The 21,645-nt window shown below is 39.1% G+C and overlaps 1 protein-coding gene and 1 pseudogene across 1 annotated transcript; both read right to left on the bottom strand.

Annotated features, from left to right (window-relative positions):
- Positions 1 to 3,057: 3,057 nt before the first annotated feature.
- On the bottom strand, positions 3,058 to 10,179 carry LOC106794161 (uncharacterized; annotated as a pseudogene).
- A 325-nt stretch (positions 10,180 to 10,504) lies between these two features.
- On the bottom strand, positions 10,505 to 12,013 carry LOC106796393 (uncharacterized). The gene has a single exon (XM_014768616.1). It carries the CDS (start codon positions 12,011 to 12,013, stop codon positions 10,505 to 10,507), a length of 1,509 nt encoding a protein of 502 aa, XP_014624102.1.
- Positions 12,014 to 21,645: the final 9,632 nt, after the last annotated feature.

Raw genomic sequence — 21,645 nt, 5'->3', positions numbered from 1 at the left:
GCGTCGGAAAAAGAACTCCTCCTTTTTTTAAAAAACTACATGTTTTGAGTTCCTTTTTTTCCCTAGTTCTCAAATCCACCGTTATTTTTTGAAAACCAACACTGATAAAGCCTAGATCTAGCCTTGAATCTTAGAAAAAAGGTGAACTACCTTTGTTCTTATGTTATCGTTTAAGCTTCAGAAAACGGTTACAGCTTGGGTTGTGTGGGTGTGGGTGTTTGACGCAGTGCTTGTGGTTGGTGGTGTTTGGTGTGGGCTTGGCCGTTGGTGGTGGTTTTGATGTAGGTTTTAGGCCGCGTGAGTGAGTGGGTTACTGTGTTTGCTGTGTCGGTGGTTCACGGAGGAGGAGGGTGGCGGTTCTTTGTAGGCTTGGCCGATGGTGGTGGTTCTCGGAGGAGGAAAGGGGCTGAGTGGTGGCTAGTGGTGGCTCTTGGCTGTTCCGGCGCTTTGACTGTCTGTATTCCCCTTTTTCTCTCTCTCTCTCTGACATGCACAGTAATTAATGCAGCATTTAAAGGACCTAATTAGGGTAAAAAAAAACGAAGAGCCCCTCTGGGCCTGGACCGAGAAAACCGAAAAGAAAAAAGAAAAAAGGAAAGGAAAAGGAAAAAGAAAGAAGAAAAAAACAAAAAAAATATAAAACAGCAGAATAAAAAACAAAATAAAATAAAATAAAAAAATAAAATAATAATAATAATAAAAAAAATAAATAAAAAACGAAAAGAAGATACTAATAAAGATATTAATAAAAACGGAAATAATAAAAACACTTAATAAAAGGAAAAGAAAAGAAGAAAATAATAGCTAAAAAAAAATAAAAAAAAAAAATAATAATAATAATAATAAAAAAAAGGTACATAAATAAATAATAATAATAAAAAAAGGGCGTCTTCAAAACAAAAATGAGGTATTTTAAAATACCTCCCTGCCGAAATTTCATCTGAAATGATGGAAATTTCCGGCTTAAAAGACGAGAAAAAAGAAATAAAAACGGGTCAAAAATGGGGTATGACAGATGCCCCTATTTAAGTCTCTTCGTTACGGAGATTTAAAAGTGAAACTTTTAAAGCGACGGGTCGAAGAGATTTAAATACAGAGTACACCATTTTTGACCAATTTCAACTACAAAATGCTATGAATGCACTGTTATGCACGTAATGTTGCGAATGCTTGCGATGCAAGTATGAACGCAAGACGAGGTAAATGGCTCGACTGGGAATAACAAAACCAAATGGTACCCGATTTTGTTAAAGAAAAGGGGTCCGACTGGGGATCAATGGTTTTACTGGGGGTAAATGTCAGCTGTTCGGGTTGACGACGAACTGCCACTGACGACAAAGGAACAAAGATAAATGTCAGATGTTCGGGTTATTGCCGAACTAGCCAACTGACCAGAATTGAAGATAAATGTTAACTGTTCGGGTTATTGCCGAACTAGCCAATCTGACAAAAAACAAAGATAAATATCAACTGTCCGGGTTATTGCCGAACTAGCCAATCTGACAAAAAACAAAGATAAATATCAACTGTCCGGGTTATTGCCGAACTAGCCAACTGATAAGGAACCAAGATAAATATCAACTGTCCGGGTTATTGCCGAACTGATCAACTGACAAGAAACAAAGATAAATGTCAACCGTTCAGGTTATTGCCGAACTAGTCAACTGACAAAAAACAAAGATAAATATCAACTGTCCGGGTTATTGCCGAACTAGTCAATTGACAAGAAACAAAGATAAATATCAACTGTCCGGGTTATTGCCGAACTAGTCAATTGACAAGAAACAAAGATAACTGTCAACTGTTCAGGTTATTGCCGAACTAGTCGACTGATGACATGAAACAAAGGCAAATGATGCACGAGCTGTTCGTTGAAGAAATTGCCATTTGGCGGAGAGAGGGTGACACCTTTGGATCAGACCCACTGGGGATGACACTTGGGGAAATAGAAGATTACAAATTATTCATGATTGATTGAAATGGAAAGATAATGAAGCAAGACTCATGATGGTTAATGCAGCCATGTACGCATGATATTGTCTTTATTGTATATGTATGAATGTGTATATGTATGAATGCCTGAATGACGACACGACTTGTATGACTGTATGGAGGATTGACTTGTATGATTGTGTGAATGATAGATTTGGTGGAACAAGATTGGACAGGTAAGATTGAAAGTGACCCGACGTCGCATCACAAACACTCGGCAATCTTCAATGGGGATGATGCCACTAGGGTATATCAAAATAGCGACGGGGTAAAGTCCGCAGCAACTGATGGGGAATAAACATTTCTTGGGGAGAACGTGCCAATCCGAAAAACATGGTAGAAGAGCTGGTGCTTCTGTGGTCATGCTTATTATTATTTTTTTTATTTATTTATTTATTTTTTTTATTATTTTTGAAAACAAAAGCAATTGACCACGTGCAACCTGCAAGGTTTACCCATTCTCATGGTAGCTGTTGACACACCCTTCATCTATTCACGAGTTCAAAGAAAAAGTGTTTTGTTGTTGGTGCTTCTCAAAAAAGACATGAAAGAAAATTTATGATTTTGAGAAATATTTTGTTTCAAATGCTACCATAAAAAAAGGAAAGGTTTCATAAGCTGAATAAATGAGAATTCCAAATGAAAGGCAACAGGCTCAAATTTATTTGAAAGAGTGATGACCTGCCAATGGCATGGCTCCACTGATCTTACAAAGTTTTGGAAAATGGTAAATATAAGTCGAAGGTTCATTGAACACAATAACCGTTGTTCCCTCTGACAACCTTGAATTCCACTGTTTGGATGCTTCAGATTCAGGGTCTCCCTGACATTCCATTGTGCCTCAAATGAACGAAGATCAGCTCGATGCAGTTACTTTGTCTTTTGGTCCTTAACTTTTGCATAGATCGCCCTTTCGGGTTTTCGACCTATCAGGCTAATTATTTTCTGTTTGATGTCTCTAATTTTTGCCTGGGCCGCCCTTTCGGGTTTTCGACCCACCGAGACGCTCATTTTTGCCTAAGCCGCCCTTTCGGGTTTTCGACTTACCGAGCTGTTCTTTTATTTTTAGACAAAGTATCTCTTGACTGCATCCGCATTCACGGGACGAGGGAGCTCATCCCCATCCATAGTCGTAAGAGTCAGCGCACCACCAGAGAAAGTTCTCTTGACGACATATGGGCCTTCGTAATTAGGCGTCCACTTGCCCCTAGAGTCGGGTTGGAAAGATAAAACCTTCTTGAGAACAAGATCTCCTTCTTGAAACGCACGAGGACGAACCTTCTTGTCGAAAGCCTGCTTCATCCTCTGTTGATAAAGTTGTCCGTGGCACAAGGCCTTCATGCGTTTTTCTTCAATTAGATTCAACTGATCATATCTGCTTTGGCACCATTCAGCTTCTGATAACTGGGCCTCCATTAGAACTCTCATTGATGGAATCTCAACCTCCACAGGGAGTACTGCTTCCATACCATACACCAAAGAGAAGGGGGTTGCCCCTGTTGAAGTACGCACTGAAGTGCGATACCCATGCAAAGCATACGGTAACATCTCATGTCAGTCTTTGTATGTGACCACCATCTTCTGCACTATCTTCTTGATATTCTTGTTTGCAGCTTCAACTGCGCCATTCATTTGAGGTCTGTAAGGAGAAGAATTGTGATGCTCAATCTTGAACTCTTCACACAAATCTTTCATCATCTTGTTATTCAAGTTCGTTCCATTATCTGTAATGATTCTGTTGGGCACACCATAACGGCAGATGATCTGATTCTTGATAAAGCGGACCACAACTTGCTTAGTCACATTTGCATAAGATGCTGCTTCAACCCACTTGGTGAAGTAATCAATAGCCACTAGAATGAAACGATGCCCGTTTGAAGCTTTCGGTTCGATTCTACCAATCATATCGATGCCCCACATAGAGAAAGGCCACGGAGAAGAAAGAACATTAAGTGTAGTTGGGGGTACATGAATTCTGTCAGCATAAATCTGGCATTTGTGGCACTTCCTTGCATGCTTGCAACAATCTGTCTCCATCGACATCCAGTAGTAACCTGCTCTCAACAACTTCCTTGCCATTGCATGTCCATTGGAGTGAGTACCAAAGGAGCCTTCATGTACCTCATGCATCAAAAATTCTGCTTCTTGCTTATCTACACACCTGAGTAGTACCATGTCAAAGTTTCTTTTGTACAAAACATCCCCATTTAGGAAGAAATTACCAGACAATCTTCTCAAAGTTCTCCTGTCTTTGTTGGATGCTCCGGGTGGATATTCCTGGCTTTGAAGGAAACACTTGATATCATGGAACCAGGGCTTATCATCAACAACCTCTTCGACTGCAAACACGTGAGCGGGCCTCTCGAGGCGCTGAATTCTGATTGTTGGCAAATTGTTCCGGTGACTCACTTCGTACATGGAGGATAAAGTTGCTAACGCATCTGCCATCTGGTTCTCATCACGAGGGATGTGGTGAAGCTCCACTTTGTTGAAGAAGGTTAGCAAACGCCTTGCATAATCTTTGTATGGAATCAAGCCGGGGTGGCGAGTTTCCCATTCTCCTTTGATTTGGTTGATTACGAGAGCTGAATCCCCGTAAATGTCAAGGTTCTTGATTCTCAAGTCGATGGCTTTTTCAATGCCCAAGATACATGCTTCATATTCTGCCATATTGTTGGTGCAATCAAACCGTAACCTTGCAGCGAAAGGGAGATGATTACCTTCAGGAGTGATAATAACTGCCCCAATTCCATTGCCAAAGACATTCACGGCTCCATCAAAAATCAAACCCCATCTAGACTCGGGGTCTGGACCTTCTCCAAGCAATGGTTCATCACAATCCTTCATCTTCAAGTGCATAATCTCTTCATCAGGAAAGTCAAACTTGATGGGTTGATAGTCCTCAATTGGTTGGTGAGCCAAATGATCAGCAAGAACACTTCCCTTAATTGCCTTCTGGGTGTGGTATTCGATATCATACTCGGATAACAACATCTGCCAACGAGCAATTCTTCCTGTCAGAGCGGGTTTCTCAAAGATATACTTGATCGGGTCCATTTTGGATATTAGCCAGGTGGTGTGGTTAATCATGTAGTGACGAAGACGCTTGGCAGCCCAGGCTAGTGCACAACAAGTTTTCTCAAGTAGGGAGTACCTGGACTCACAATCGGTAAACTTCTTGCTCAAGTAGTAGATGGCATGTTCTTTCCTTCCGGTCTCATCCTGTTGTCCGAGCACACAGCCCATAGAATCTTCTAACACAGTCAAGTACATAATCAGAGGCCTTCCTTCAACTGGAGGTATAAGAATTGGAGGTTCTAGCAGATAATTCTTGATACTATCAAAAGCCTTTTGACAATCTTCGGTCCAAACAACCCCTTGATCTTTTCGAAGCAACTTGAATATAGGTCCGCACGTGGCTGTCATGTGCGAGATGAAACGAGAAATGTAATTTAGACGCCCAAGAAAACCTCTCACTTGTTTCTCTGTTTGTGGAACCGGCATTTCTCTAATGGCCTTGACCTTGTCAGGATCTACTTCAATACCTTTCTGACTGACAATGAAACCCAAGAGTTTTCCAGATCTAACACCAAAGGTACATTTGTTGGGATTCAGTCGAAGTTGGTACTTTCTCAGCCGTTGAAACATCTTCAGCAAGTACTCGACATGTTCTTCTTCAGTGCCTGACTTGACAATCATATCATCCACGTACACTTCTATCTCTTTGTGCATCATGTCATGAAAGAGAGTGGTCATGCCTCTTTGGTAAGTGGCACCTGCATTTATCAACCCAAAGGGCATTACCCTGTAACAAAAGGTGCCCCAAGGCGTGATGAAAGATGTCTTTTCTCTATCTTCAACTGCCATCTTGATCTGATTGTACCCAGAGAAACCGTCCATGAAGGAGAAGACCTTGGACTTTGCAGCGCTGTCAACCAATACATCGATGTGAGGTAGAGGAAAGTCATCTTTCGGACTAGCCTTGTTCAAATCCCAGTAGTCAACGCACATCCTGACCTTGCCGTCCCTCTTTGGAACAGGCACTATGTTGGCTAACCATTGAGGATACTCTGATGTGACAAGAAAACCTGCATCGATCTGCTTCTGTACTTCCTCTTTGATCTTGAGAGCCATGTCAGGGCGAGTTCTTCTCAGTTTCTGTTTGACCGGTGGGCATTCGGGCTTCAAAGGCAAACGGTGCTCCACAATACGGGGATCCAAGCCGGGCATATCCTGGTACGACCATGCGAACACATCGGCGTATTCTTTGAGTAATTCAATCACCCTTCGTTTGACAGTTGCCTCAAGCGATGCCCCAATCTTGACTTCCTTCTTATCTTCCTCGGTTCCCAAGTTAATCACCTCTACTACCTCCTCATGAGGCCGAATGGTTTTCTTTTCATATTCCAATAACCGAGCAAGTTCCTCCGGGATTTCATCATCCTCCTCCTCTTCAGCCTCGTAGACAGGAGATTCGAAGTTGGGAGAGAGTGCAGGGTTATTATGTTCAACGGGCTCATAAATGCCTAGTCTGCATATGATTGATGATTGATTTTAGAAAATGAGTGAACAATGCGGACTTTTTATAATTAATTGAAATCAGAAAACAAAAATAAAATATTTTGGGTTTTTTGTGTTACCATTTTCCAGAAAGAGCAATAAGCATAGATATCGGGATAAACCACATTTTCCATTAATAAGAGTAGTGCTTGAAACAAAACAGCCCTACATAATTGCGCTTTCGTCCTGGGCAAGACGAAAGGATCCTTTTTTGAAAAACAAACAAACAGAAAAACAAAGACACATTACTTTGATGCATGAACTACTGAAGGGATGTCAACCGCGTCCCAGTTGCGGACAAGTTTTCCAGGTGTGACAAATGCAAGCACTCTCTCTTCAGGAACGTCTTCCAAGACAGCATTGGCTTCTGGCGAGTTGTTGATGAACCCGGCGCTACAAAAGGTGCTAGTAATGGAGCTTGATCCAACACTGTTCGTTGCGGATCCTGCAGAAGAAGCAAATCCCAGTCCTTCACGGTTTTTACTCTCCAGCAACTGCACAACTTTTCCCCATCCTACACCTGTTCCTTCCTGCACCACTTTCTGTGCGCTCTTCCAAGTAGCAAAAGATACTTCATTTTTCTCTGGCTTTTTACCCTCTAAAGTCAGGCCTTGGAAAGAGGTTCCTTCTGTTTCATCAGCACCAATAAAGGAAAAAGCTGACAAATGACTAACCAACAAGGCTTCCTCTCCACTCACAGTGATCAATTTCCCATTTCTGACAAACTTCAGCTTTTGATGCAAGGTGGATGTCACGGCCCCAGCTTCATGGATCCATGGCCTACCCAAAAGGCAACTGTATGCGGCTTGGATATCCATCACCTGGAATGTAATTTGGAAAACAAACGGCCCAATTGTAACGGGCAAATCAACCTCCCCGATAACAGACTTTCTTGATCCATCAAACGCTTTGACAACCACCCCGCTTCTTCTCATGGGAGGCCCCCGGTAGGAAAGTTGGTCTAATGTGGATTTGGCCATTACATTCAATGAGGAACCAGTGTCCACAAGTACATTCGACAAAGCATCAGACTTGCAGTTCACCGATATATGTAACGCCAGATTGTGGTTCCTCCCCTCCTCAGGAAGCTCTTCATCACTAAAACTTAAATTATTGCAGGCAGTAATGTTTCCTACTATACTGTCCAATTGATTAACAGTCACGTCCCTCTCCACAAAAGCTTGGTCCAACACTTTCATTAGAGCCTCACGGTGTGCTTCTGAGTTCAATAGCAGAGACAAAATGGATATTTTGGAGGGAGTTTGCAGCAGCTGGTCTACTACTTTATACTCACTCTTCTGGATCAGTTTCAGAATCTCGTCATGATCAGAATTCTTGCTAGTCCCATTGGATTGGCCTACTTCCTTCCTTGTACCGGGGGCCATTCACTGTCGCCTGTTTAACTGCCGGATCATTCACTTTCTTTGCAAACAATGTGGGGATAACACGTCCATTCCTTAGAACTTTACCGTCACTAGCAATGTTGTCCACAGAAATCGCAGGAGTTGGAGAGGGCAAAGGCACCTCCTGCCCACCTTCCAACATCGTGGCACTATACTTGTAAGGGACCGCTTTTAGAGAAGCATACGGCATAGGTCCTGGCAAACTAATCACTAGTGGAGTAGTAGTTGATTCCCCACTGTTACAACTTATTTCCAACCGCTGAAACTCGGGGGTAATGACGCACACTTCTCTGTCCTTCCTCTTGATGGTTAGTTCTCTGCTGTCTATCAGCCCTTGTATGTCCCCTTGTACCTTCGGGCATCCTTTTACATTCACTGGACATATTTCACACGCTGCATGATCATGGTCAAACAGAGCTGCCTCGCACATCTTGATATGTATTGGGACCAGGGGAGTTCGAATGTGCTGGACGTTCAGGATGACACCGTCTTCATCACAATCTTGTATCATGTTAACAGCAGGCCCATGGTTCGGCAGAGGGTTCGCCTGAACATTGGGATTCTGATCTTTAAAGGATAGCAAGTTGGCCCGGACTAGTTTTTGCACTTCATTTTTCAGGACATAGCAGTTTTCAACGTCATGACCTGGGGCCCCTTGGTGGAAAGCACAGGTTAAATCATGACGAAACCAGGGAGGTAAAACATCTGGTGTACGAGGGGGTGTTCTGACCTGGACAAGGTTTTTGGCGAGCAGGGCGGGGAGTAAGTCAGCATATTTCATCGGGATTGGATCAAAGGTTGTTTTTTGGCGGTTTTGTGAGTGATATGGTTGTTGGGGGGTCTGCGGGCGATTTTGTTGTTTTTGAGGGTATTGTGGCTGATGGTATTGCTGTGGAGGATATTGTTGTGGAGGGTATTGTTGTGGAGGGTATTGGTGTGGAGGGTATTGTTGTGGAGGGTATTGTTGTGGAGGGTATTGGTGTGGAGGGTATTGTTGGGGGTAATGTGGCCTTTGTTGGTGATATGATGGGTTTGGGATAGTGGATGCGACATTCGCGACCTGACGATATGGGGTGAAATTCTGCTGAGGCTTACCATGAGCTACCATTCCCACCTCTTGATCTTTCTTCTTCGCAAAGTGGCCTCCAAACTTCTTGGCATTACTTGCGGCAGGGGTACTTTCCACAGTCAAACGTCCCTCTCGGACACCTTCCTCTAATCGCACACCCATGTTGACCATTTCAGTGAAGTCTGTTGGTGCACTTGCAACCATTTTCTCGTAATAAAACTGGCTCAGGGTCTTCAGAAATATTTTGGTCATTTCCCTTTCTTCCAACGGCGGGACAATCTGGGCAGCCACTTCCCTCCAACGCTGAGCATACTCCTTGAACGTTTCCTTCTCTTTTTGTGTCATCGCACGGAGCTGATCACGATCTGGGGCCATGTCCAAATTGTACTTATACTGTCGGATGAACGCTTCACCCAGGTCATTGAAAGTACGAATGCTCGCACTGTCCAAATTCATATACCACTTCAGAGCGGCCCCAGTCAGGCTGTCCTGAAAGAAATGAATAAGCAGCTTATGATTGTCAGTATACATGGACATTTTCCGCGCGTACATCACCAAGTGACTGCGGGGACAAGAGTTCCCTTTATACTTATCGAAGTCTGGCACCTTGAACTTGTGTGGGATAGTAACATTTGGGACCAAGCATAATTCACAGGCGTCCTTCCCGAACAGATCTCTTCCTCGGAGGGCTTCGACTTCCCTTTGCATACCATCAAATCTTTCTTGGAGTTCTTCCATCTTGTCGAAGGCTACAACATTTTCAGCTTGGAAAATTGGTTCAACCTCTTGTTGAATAGTGTGAATCAGTGGAGCTGAATAAGTCATTGCAGCTTGAGGGAAAGAGGTACTGGGTTGCGGAACTGGTGCTGATTGCTGAGCAAAAGGAGGTGGAATTTCAGATACAGCGGGCTGGGGGCTTCCACAGACTGGAGGTGGCATTCCCCATGTACAACCTGGAGGCAAAAAGAGGGGTGGAGAAGTCACCGTAGATAGCGGGGTTGTGCTCACCAAAGGCTGCTCTACAGCAGCGGCGGCAGCTTGAGAGTTCTGGGCTGACAGGAGTGCACTCATCATGGTCGTCAACCTATCCATTCCCTCTCGTAAAGTGGCAACCTCCTCCCTGAGACTCTGATTTTCTTGTTCAACTATATCCATCCTCTTCCGATTGGCCCTGGTGTTGTAAATGCGAGTTGGTTTGTGGAGAACTCGTCGGGCCACTTTCCTTGGGCGGCGGTTGATTGACTCCCCCCTTTTTGAAGTAGTGAACACAGTGTGAGACTCGATTTAGAAACCATGAATGCAACATGATGCATGCTTATGCTTATGCAAAAAGAAAGGGAACAAATTATTATCGAAGAACTTGTTAGAGAAATTGTAAACATCATAAACTGAAACACTTCACTTAAGCATTGGAATATTACAAAGAAATTTTTTTTTTTTTTTTTTTTTTTACAAGTCAAGAGATTTCGGGAGCTAAAATCTAAACATAAGGTCCTAATAAGGTCCTAAGAACTTCAGACTCAAACTCCCGGAGTAGATGGATCCTCGGAATCTGAATGTGCACGGGAGAACAAATCCATAAACCTCCTCTTCCTTCTAGCATCTCGGTGGAGCAAAGCGTCTTTCCGACTCGGTGGAGCAAAGCGTCTTTCCGACGAAGCAAGTCGTCCTTCTCAATCATCCTCTGGTTCTGGATAAAAAGCTCACGGCTCTGTTGGGCTATCTTCCCCTTCAAAGTCTCATTCTCTTGCTCGAGCTCCTGGCATCTCCTCTTCCAAGTTTCTTTTTCTTGCCTTTCTTTGGTTAATTGTTCATGAAACTCTTCCTTAGTATCAAAGGGGATAGGCAAGGATGATGGTGGGATGGTGGACGATAGGTATCTAGGTAAGCGGTAGGGTAGGCCAAAGCTCTTGGTCCTATCAATAACCCACTGGGTGTAAGATTCATGCACATAGTCTGATTTCTTTCCCAACTGACTTCTGTTGAGTCTGCGGATAGCGCTCCAAGCTTGTGCGAATCTTTCCCTTTTGTTCGAATGATCTCCATGGTTAAGATAGAATTCATTAGTCAAGGCAAGGTTGTTTGGTTTTGTCTTTATCGGGTACCCAAATTGTCGTCGAGCGAGAAGCGGGTTGTAGCTAATTCCGCCACGCATACCCAAAAGAGGTACGTTGGGATATTCACCACAACTCACAATAATCTCTCCAACATCACTAGCTGCTTGGTACCAAACAATGTCAGATGGGTCAAGAGTCATGATTCGGCGAGGCCAAGAAAGCTTATCATCATTGGTCTTGAAGGCACGGGATTGAGGTAAGTGGAAGGTAAACCACTGATAGAGTAAAGGTGCACAACAAGAAATGGTTCCACGGCCAGCCTGGGTACGGTCATGGATAGAATGGTAGGTATCGGCGAGTAGAGTGGGTACGGGGTTCTTTGTAAGAAAGATTTTAATGGCATTGATATCGATGAAGTTGTCAATATTTGGGAAGAGTAAAAGGCCATATATAAGGAGGGCTAGGATAGAATGGAAGGCAAGTGTACTAGCTGCTTCAGCAAATATGGAGGCTTGTTGGTAGAGGAAGTGGGTGGGAAGACCTTGGAGGCCTCCTTTAGAGGTAAGGTTTGCTTGGATGATAGAGGTTTTAAGATGGAGGGCGGCTGCGATGTCGGAGGGTTTAGGGGTAGGCTCAAAACCATGGAAAGGTATCTTGTCTGGTACAGGTAAGCCAACTAGGTAGGAGTACTCTTCAAGTGTGGGGACAAGCTGGTAATCGGGAAATGTGAAGCAATGGTAGAGCGGGTCATAGAACTGAACCAGGGTCTCTAGGCATCCTTCCTCAACATCTACTCTAAGAATTCTGAGCAACTTCCCATGATGAGCTTGAAAATCAACTGGATCACTTACTAAAGATGCTAGCTCCCTTAATCTCAACAGGTCTGTTTTTTTGAAAAGGTACTTCCTAGTGCTTCTCAGTGGGATGTCCATATCTACAAAGTTTACAAAAAGCTTGTCTAAGTCCTTCGATAATTTGGATGAAAAAAGAGTTTATGCATGGATGCATGTATGCATGATTATGCCACAGTATGGAGAAAACATGGTGAAGTTAAGTCCAAAATGTTGGAGTTAAGGGTAAACACGCCATTTGGTAAGGACTATGGTTTCATATGTACTTGTATCACGGGTTCTACCAAGTTCCCAAAGTCATTGACCACTTCCGGATATTGTCGGATTTCGGGACTACTCCCGGTCCAACAACGTCCATAGGAAAGCCTCGTTTGAGTGTAGTATCGCGTATCAACCAATTCAAGACTACTCTTGATTAGCCACCGCACTACGTCCTAAAAGGCTAAGATGGGTTAAAGGTAACTAAAGGTCCTCAACTTCATAGGTCGCTTGGAAATATTAATGCTGAACACGACTACTCATGCCAACATAGTAATATTCCCAAGATCCCTCCATTGAGCGGGGTTATCACATGTGCCACATCCGAAACTCACTCTCGGAAAGACACTATGATTATACCACCATCCTATCTTATGTTTCCCTCAAGTCCGGGTGTAGGACTTATCTCACCACTCACGTAAAAGATAAATACTTAGGCACGTATTTACAGTTTCAAATAATAATAAAGCATAAAGATGAAGAAAAACAAGATAGGTTTAACCCACTTAGGAGTGTGATCCCCAGTGGAGTCGCCATTTTTCTGTCGCGGTGATTTTTGGATATCAAGCTATTGATTAGCATTGACTCGCATTTTTAAGATCACCACCGATCTTTTATTTTTCCGAAGAAAAGGGAGAAAGCTCGAAAAACCCTATTTTTGAGAGATCAAAGGTCCGGGGGTTGGTTACGCAAAGGGAAGGTACTAGCACCCTAAACGTCTATAGTACTCTATAGGAACCTCTTGCTTATTTTATCTTTATGCTAAATTAATTATTTGTTTGGAAATAAATGCTCAAGTGTGGAAAGATTAAAGAGGTGGGTTCAAAAGAAAGGAGAAGAAAAAAGTTTTTGTTTATTTTTATTTGATTTGGGAAGACAAAGTCTTTTGCCTACATACCCGAATGGGATCAAAATCATGTAGTTCGGGGTAGAAAGTCAAGTGATTGGTTTTGATTGATTTTAAAGTTCGAAAAAAGAAGAGTTTAGGCAAGGTAAGAGGCCGAAAAGGCATAGAAGAAATAAAAGAAGTGAGTTCGATTGATTTTAAATTAGAAAAAATGTTTTGATTGATTAAAGATTGATTAAAGATTTGATTAAGAAAGAAAGAAAAGATTGCCCCTTTTTTTTTGAAATTTTGATTATGGAAAGTTCTTTTTTTTTTTTTTTTTTTTTTTTTTTTTTTTTTTTTTACGGAGATAAGTCTAAACGCGCCGGATCCCTTAAAATGACGTTGGATCAAGTGAGGGCCCTTTTCCTCGGATACGGTTCAAATCACATGATCGTCCTCGGCGGAAAACATAAAAATAAATGTGAGTGTCGGTGCAGATTCTCATTTTTATTTTTATTTACATTGGACCTAGATACATTCTAATTGACAATAATAAATAAAAATTTCAAATGCATTAAAATAAATATGCTAGAAGAAATAATAAAATGCATGAAATACAAAACAATAAATACATATGGTGCATAAAATAAATAAAGAAAATAAAATGCAAGGCATAAAAATAAATATGATGCTGGAAATAAATAAAAGAAAATAAAAATGCAAGACATAAAATAAACATGATGCTAAAAATAAATAAAAAATGCAAGACATAAAGATAAATATAATGCTGGAAATAAAATAAAAGAAAATAAAAATGCAAGACATAAAATAAACATGATGCTAAAAATAAATAAAAAAATGCAAGACATAAAGATAAATATAATGCTGGAAATAAAATAAAAAAAGAAAATAAAAATGCAAGACATAAAATAAACATGATGCTAAAAATAAATAAAAAATGCAAGACATAAAGATAAATATAATGCTGGAAATAAAATAAAAGAAAATAAAAATGCAAGACATAAAATAAACATGATGCTAAAAATAAATAAAAAATGCAAGACATAAAGTAAATATGATGCATAAAATAAAAGTAAACAAAATAAAAATGCAAGACAAAAAATAAATATGATACTGGAAAATAAAATGCAAGACGTAAAATAGATATGGTGCTGGAAAATAAATAAAGAAAATAAAAAATGCAAGGGCATAAAGTAAATATGATGCATAAAAAAAGTAATAATAAAAAAAAAAAAAAAAAAAAAAAGAAGAAAAGGGGGTGCAGAAAGTAAAATACTAGAAGGAACAGAAAATAGGAAATGGGCTCAAAATAAAAGGTGGGCTTAACAGATCAAATCTGAATCGTCAGATTGATCGAAGCGTCCAGATTTGATCATGGGGAGGCACAGTCTTAGCCATTAGATCTTAATCAAACGTCACAAGAGAAGAAGAACAGAGTAAAAACCAAGAGGTGAGACGCATCTGATCAAAACAGGGGATAACATTGGCCGTTAGATCTAGGATCTAACGGTTCAACCCTGATGGTCCATGGGGACACAGAGATCCGCGTGCACCATAGTATTGGTCATGGCAGCAGTATAAATTCGAAAATAAACCCTAAAATAACATAAATCCAATTTCTTCCTCTCTCTAAAGAAACGCTTCAGAAGCTCTCTTCTCTCTCTAACCACACACCGCCGGAAGCTGTTTACCGGCGCAGTGGCTGGCCGGCCATGGGTGGCGGCGCCGCCGCGTCGGAAAAAGAAACTCCTCCTTTTTTAAAAAAACTACATGTTTTGAATTCCTTTTTTTCCCTAGTTCTCAAATCCACCGTTATTTTTTGAAAACCAATACTGATAAAGCCTAGATCTAGCCTTGAATCTTAGAAAAAAAGTGAACTACCTTTGTTCTTATGTTATCGTTTAAGCTTCAGAGTGGAAACGGTTACAGTTTGGGTTGTGGGTGTCGGCTGATGGTGGTGGTTGGTGTAGGCTTTAGGCCGCGTGAGTGAGTGGGTTACTGTGTTCGCGTGGGTTTCTGTTCTAACGTTTCGATTTCTAGGGAAGGAAATGAATAGTATGAGCAAGATGATTTTGGTTTTTTCTTGTGTTGGTGGTTCACGGAGGGGGAGGGTGGCGCTGAGTGGTGGCTCTGAGTGGTGGCTCGTGGTGGCTCTGAGTGGTGGCTCTAGGCCGATGGTGGTGGTTCGCGGAGGGGGAGAGTGGCGGTTGAGTGGTGGCTAGGCCGATGGTGGTGGTTCGCGGAGGAGGAAAGGGGCTGTTGAGTGGTGGCTCGTGGTGGCTAGTGGTGGCTTGGCTGTTGGTATTCTGACTGTTCGTATTCACCTCTGCCCTCTCTCTCTCCCTCTGACATGCACAGTAATTAATGCAGCATTTAAAGGACATAATTAGGGTAAAAAACGAAGAGCCCCTCTGGGCCTGGACCGAGAAAACTGAAAAGAAAAAGGAAAAAGGAAAGGAAAAGGAAAAAGAAAGAAAGAAAGAAAGAAAAAACAAAAAAAAAAAAAAAAAAAAAAAAAAAAACCAGCAAATTAAAAAAAATAAATTAAAATAAATTAAAAAAAAAATTATTATTATTAAAAATTAAAAAAACGAAAAGAAGATACTAATAAAGATATTAATAAAAAAACGGAAATAATAAAAAACACTTAATAACAGGAAAGGAAAAGAAAAGAAAATAATAACTAAAAATAAAAATAATAATAATAATAAAAAAGGTAAATAAATAAATAATAATAATAAAAAAGGGCGTCTTCAAAACAAAAATGAGGTATTTTAAAATACCTCCCTGCCGAAATTTCATCTGAAATGATGGAAATTTCCGGCTTAAAAGACGAGAAAAAAAAGAAATAAAAACGGGTCAAAAATGGGGTATGACAAAAGGATTGAAAGTTTATATTCTGTAATTAAATTAATGTGAATGTTTTGCAATTATTGGTAGCAGTAAATATATGTATATGCTACATATTTGCTTGAACGTGTTTGAATGCAAAAACACAAATAAATGCAAATATTATTTTATGGCCTGGAATGAAATTAATAGAATGGCTATGAATTGTTAATAGCAATAAGTATGTGCAGACCATACATATTTGGTTGGAATTAAATGTATGTTGAATTTGTTAGTCACCAAAGTGGTCAAATTTGTAAGGTTATTTAATTCCAAATTAATGATTATTTCAATTATACTTGGTTGGAATTAAATGTATGTTGAATTTGTTAGTCACCAAAGTGACCAAATTTGTAAGGTTATTTAATTCCAACTTAATGATTATACCAATTACTCATAGAATAATGGATGCTAAATTATATGATTATTGGTTTATGGGTAATTGAAATTCATTGTTATAAGGCATTTATGGATCGTCCAAAGGTTGATTAGTTGTTCTTATAATTAATGAATATAATTGTAGGCAATTTGTGTGTATCATTAGTTTTATTTATATGTCCAAAGAAAATAGATATTACTAATTGGTGCATATTTAATTGTCAAATAATGTTAAAATTTTATTAGCATCATTATGTTTGTATGTTGTGTGTTGGTGTATCACCCAAAGGAGAACATCAATATACATTAACCGTTATCTGAATGAATCATATGTATGACATGTATTTTATGTCTCAAAACACTTATGTGAACTTTATTATGTAATACATGTTTTGAATTCATTGGATTCTTATGTATCATCTGAGCCAATTTTAATGGGCTTAACTTCTCTGACTGAAATAAGCAAGTCCAATTTCACCTTAGTGTTTTGGATCATGATCTTGCTATGTTGGAAGAGAAGTTTGTTACTTTTATTGATGCTAGTAGCAATGAAGAGAAAGTCCATTATAAAACTTGGGAAAGATCTAACAGACTCAGCCTAATGTTGATGAGAATGACTGTTGCAAACAGTATTAAGACAACTCTCCATAAAATTGAAAGTGCTAAAAAGTTTATGTGATTAGTGGGAGAGTGCTCTCAAACAGTTGATAAGTCTGTTGCTGGGACATTAATGAGTACATTGACCACCATGAAGTTTGATGGTTCATGTACTATGTATGAACATGTCATTGAGATGACAAACATTGCAGCAAGACTTAAGACCTTGGAAATATAATGGCTGTGAATGAGAACTTTCTTGTTCAGTTTGTTCTAAACTCATTACTGTCTGAGTTTGACCCGTTCTAAATGAACTATAATACCATGAAAGATAAATGGAATGTGCATGGATTGCACAGTATGTTAGTTCAGAAAAAAAAACAAGGCTTAAGAATCAAGGAAGTCACTCAGTTCATTATGTAAGCCACCAAGGAAATCAAGGAGCTTGAAAAGAAATTTATGAAGAAGCATGATAAAGGCAAAGGGTCATTAAAGAACAATGACGACTCTTTGCAAATCCAAAGGAAGGTATCAAAGGAAAATAATTGTTAATTTTGTAGGAAATCCGAACATTTCCATAAGGATTACCTAAAGTGCAAGTCTCGGTTCGAAAAGAATGGTGAGCTTAATGCTCATGTATGTTTTGAATCAAACTTAACTGTAGTTTCCCATGATACATGATGGATTAATTTTGGATGTATGACTCATGTTTCTAACATTATGCAGAGATTCCTTACAATCCAAACCATAAGCCCAAATGAGAAGTTTATTTTCATGGGGAATCAAGTGAAAGCTCTAGTGAAAATAGTTGAGATTTATTGTTTAAAACGCAACACTGGACATCATTTAGATTTACTGGAAACTCCTTATGTACCTAGTTTATCTAGGAATTTAGTTTCATTATCTAAACTTGATGTTACTGCATACTATTTTAATTTTGGTAATGGATGATTCAATTTATTTAAGCATAATCATCTCATTGGTACTGGTATTCTTGTGATGGTTTATATAAATTGGAAATAAACAGTTTGTATGCTGAAACTGTTTTAACTCTGCATCATAATGTTGACATTAAACATAGTTTAGTGAATGAACGATCTGCTTTCTTGTGGCATAAACGTTTAGGTCACATTTCTAGAGAAAGGATGGAAAGATTAATAAAAAAAATAAAATTCTTCCTTATCTAGATTTTATGGATCTAAATATTTGTGTGGGTTGTATTAAAGGAAAACAAACAAAACATACAAAGAAAGGAGCTACAAGAAGCACTCAGCTTCTTGAAATTGTGCATACTAATATTTGTGGACCTTTTGATGTTAGTTATTTCGGAAAGGAATGATACTTTATCACCATTATTGATGATTATTCACGTTACAGTTATGTCTACTTACTGCCCGAGATTTCTTAGGCAATGGATGCCTTAGAAATTTACTACAATGAAGTAAAAGGGCAATTAGACATAAATGTGAAAATTATTAGATATGATAGAGGTGATGAGTATTACGGAAGATATGATGAAACTGGGCAACACCCAGGTTCATTTGCTAAGCTTGTTCAGAAACGTGCATTTGTGTGCAATACACAATTCCCGGTACACCACAACAAAATGGTGTATCAGAAAGGCGTAATAGAACTTTAATGGATATGGTTAGGAGTATGGTAATCAATTAGACTTTACCCGTATCTTTGTGGATGTATGCCTTGAAAACTGTCATGTATTTGTTGAACAGGGTTCCTAGTAAGGCAGTTCCAAAGACACCTTTTAAACTGTGGACAAATAGGATACCTAGTATAAGACACCTGCATGTTTAGGGTTGCCAGGCAGAAATAAGGATTTATAATCCGCAAGAAAGAAAATTGGATGCAAGAACAATCAGTGGATATTTCATTGGTTATCCAGAAAAGTCAAAGGGGTATATGTTTTATTGTCCTAATCATAGTATGAGAATTTTCGAAACTGAAAAATATAAGGTTCATTGAAACGGTGAAATCAATGGGAGTACAGTTCCACGAGAAGTGGAAATTAAAGAAGTTAGAGTGCAAGTCATTTTAGCTTGGGCCTTTAGCAGTAAGGTGATTGCTCTTTTTAATTGTTGTTACAAAACTAATGAAGATCAGCAACACAATAATGAACCCATGATGCATAATGAACCTATTATGGAAGAACCACAAGAAGTAGCATTAAGGAGGTCTCAAAGAGAAAGAAGACCAGCTATTTCGAATGACTATGTGGTATACTTACATGAAACAGAAACAAACTTAAGCATTAATGATAATGATCCAGTTTCGTTTTCACAAGCTATAAGTTGTGATAATTCTGAGAAGTGGTTAAATGTCATGAAAGAATAGATAAATTCCATGGAACATAATGGTGTTTAGGACCTTGTAGAATTACCAAAGGGTTATAAGAAAGTTGGTTGTAAGTGGGTCTTCAAGACTAAACGTGACTCTCATAGCAACCTTGAACGTTACAAGGCTAAACTTGTTGCTAAGGAATTTACTCAGAAAGATGACATTGATTATAAAGAGATATTTTACTGGTCTCGAAAGGATTCTTTCAGGATTATCATGGCATTAGTAGTTCATTATGACTTGGAGCTACATCAAATAGATGTGAAAACCGCCTTTCTGAATGGAGATTTAGAGGAGAATGTTTGTATGGACCAACCAATGGGGTTCTCAGTTAAAGGAAATGAACATATGGTGTGCATACTAAAGAAATCAATATACAGTCTTAAAGCAAGTTTCCTGCCAATGGTATTTGAGGTTTAATGATACCATTATTTCCTTTAGATTTAAGGAAAATACTGTTTATCAGTGTATGTATCTGAAGGTCAGTGGGAGTAAGGTTATTTTCTAATTCTGTATATTGATGATATCTTGCTTGCAGCAAACGATCTTGGTCTTTTTCATGAGACTAAGAAATTTCTCTCTAGAAACTTTGAAGTGAAAGATATGGGTGAGGTAAGTTATGTGATAGGGATAGAAATATTCCATAATAGATCACAAGGATTGTTAGACTTATCTCAAAAAGTATATATATCGATAAAGTGCTAGAGAGATTCAAGATGGAAAGGTGTTTGACATCGCCTATTCTAATTTAGAAATGAGACAGAGTTAGTCTCACACAATGTCCTAGAAATGATATGGAACGAAAACAAATGAAAGTAATTTTGTATGCATCAATTGTTGTTGCATCTGAGAGCTGAATTTGTAATATGTTTTGAGGCTACAATTCAGGCTAATTGGCTGCAGAACTTTATTTCAGGGCTTAGAATTGTTGACAGTATTGTTAGGCTGCTGAAAATGTATTGTGATAATTCCGCAACAATATTTTTTGTAAGAACGACAAGTACTCTAAGGGTGCTAAGCATATGAAATTGAGGTACTTTGTCGTGAAGGAAGAAGTTCAGAAACAAAGAGTGTCAATAGAACATATTAGCACAAACCTTATGATAGTTGACCCTTTGAATAAGGTATTACCGCCCAAGACATTATAGAACATGTTGAAAGTATGGGCATTATTGTTATTGATGATCATTAAGTGTAATTTATCTTATGCACTTTAGTGACACTCTGAGCTCAATTATGATATGTTTCTGATTACCTGTTCTCTATGTTTGCATGCATGTTTGTGTTAGAGTAATGTTAACAGGTTTTGTCTTGAAAGAAGACATTATGTTGGACCAATTATGTACTCCTAACTTATGGTCATATTAAGGAGAAGACTAATTTGTAGTACATGGGAGGGACTATGTCGATTAGATGATGTACAACCGCCATGACTCGAATTGGTTCTTATTCTTAATCATGAAATTATGATGTACCCAGTGTATAGAACATTTTAGTCAATTTTTAATGCGCATTATGTTAGTTAATCTATTTATTTATTTAGTCCATAATGTTTATTAATGTCACATGAGCCAAGTGGGAGAATGTAAGAATTAATGTCTCATGTGAGAGACATGTGACTTATGTAGGGACTAATAAGTAAATAATTAACGATTAAGGGCTAAATTGTAATTGGGCTTAATAGGAGAAGTTTCTAGGGTTAACTTATACTTGATGGGAGTAGTGGTTATAAAATGGGCTTAATACCCACTAACGTGAAATAAGGTTCCTTTCCTGACCAGAAAAGTGTTCTCTCTCACTCATAACCATCACTAACGGAGAGAGGCAGAAAAGAAAGGCCAAAGGAAGTGAAATCTTATTTCTCTCCTCTTTCAAGGAAATCAAAGTGCACCGGAGAGAAGTTTCTATGGAGAAAGGTACAAGTCTTCCTATGGAGAAAGGTACACATCATTATCTATTGTTGTTTATTGATTGTTTGTGAGAACCATAAGTTTCAAGATCCTGTTGTTTCCTATCATTGATAGTCTAGGAAACCCCTTAAGAAATTTTTTTACACGCGTCACGATGAACCCATATTTGCACTCATCATGCGTGTGGAGAGAAAATAGAGAGTGAGCTCATGAGAATGGGAAGAAAGAAGGGGTATGTTGAGTTCCAAGTGGAGAGAAAACATTGATTTTCTTTTGCAAAATTGAAGGTATTTGCAAAGCAAATTGATCTTGGGGCATGTTTGATGTGAAGCTGGGTGTGAATGCAAACATAACCTTTTACATTGTAATTTAAAAAATACCATTTCACATCAGTAGTATCAATTTTTGTCAATTAAATTAACAAATTTGTTAAAAAGGGTATAATTATTTATTTTAAATAATTAAGGAATCAAATATCG

The sequence above is a fragment of the Glycine max genome, chromosome 16 (assembly GCF_000004515.6).
Source record: "Glycine max cultivar Williams 82 chromosome 16, Glycine_max_v4.0, whole genome shotgun sequence".
In the NCBI taxonomy this organism is placed as follows: Eukaryota; Viridiplantae; Streptophyta; class Magnoliopsida; order Fabales; family Fabaceae; genus Glycine; species Glycine max.
Note: the sequence above shows the minus strand (reverse complement) of the source record. Positions and strands in the feature narration are given on the sequence as shown.

What these genes read in the sequence shown, in the direction of transcription:
- LOC106796393 (XM_014768616.1), bottom strand. Translation starts at nt 12,013, where the DNA reads ATGGACATCCCACTGAGAAGCACTAGGAAGTACCTTTTCAAAAAAACA.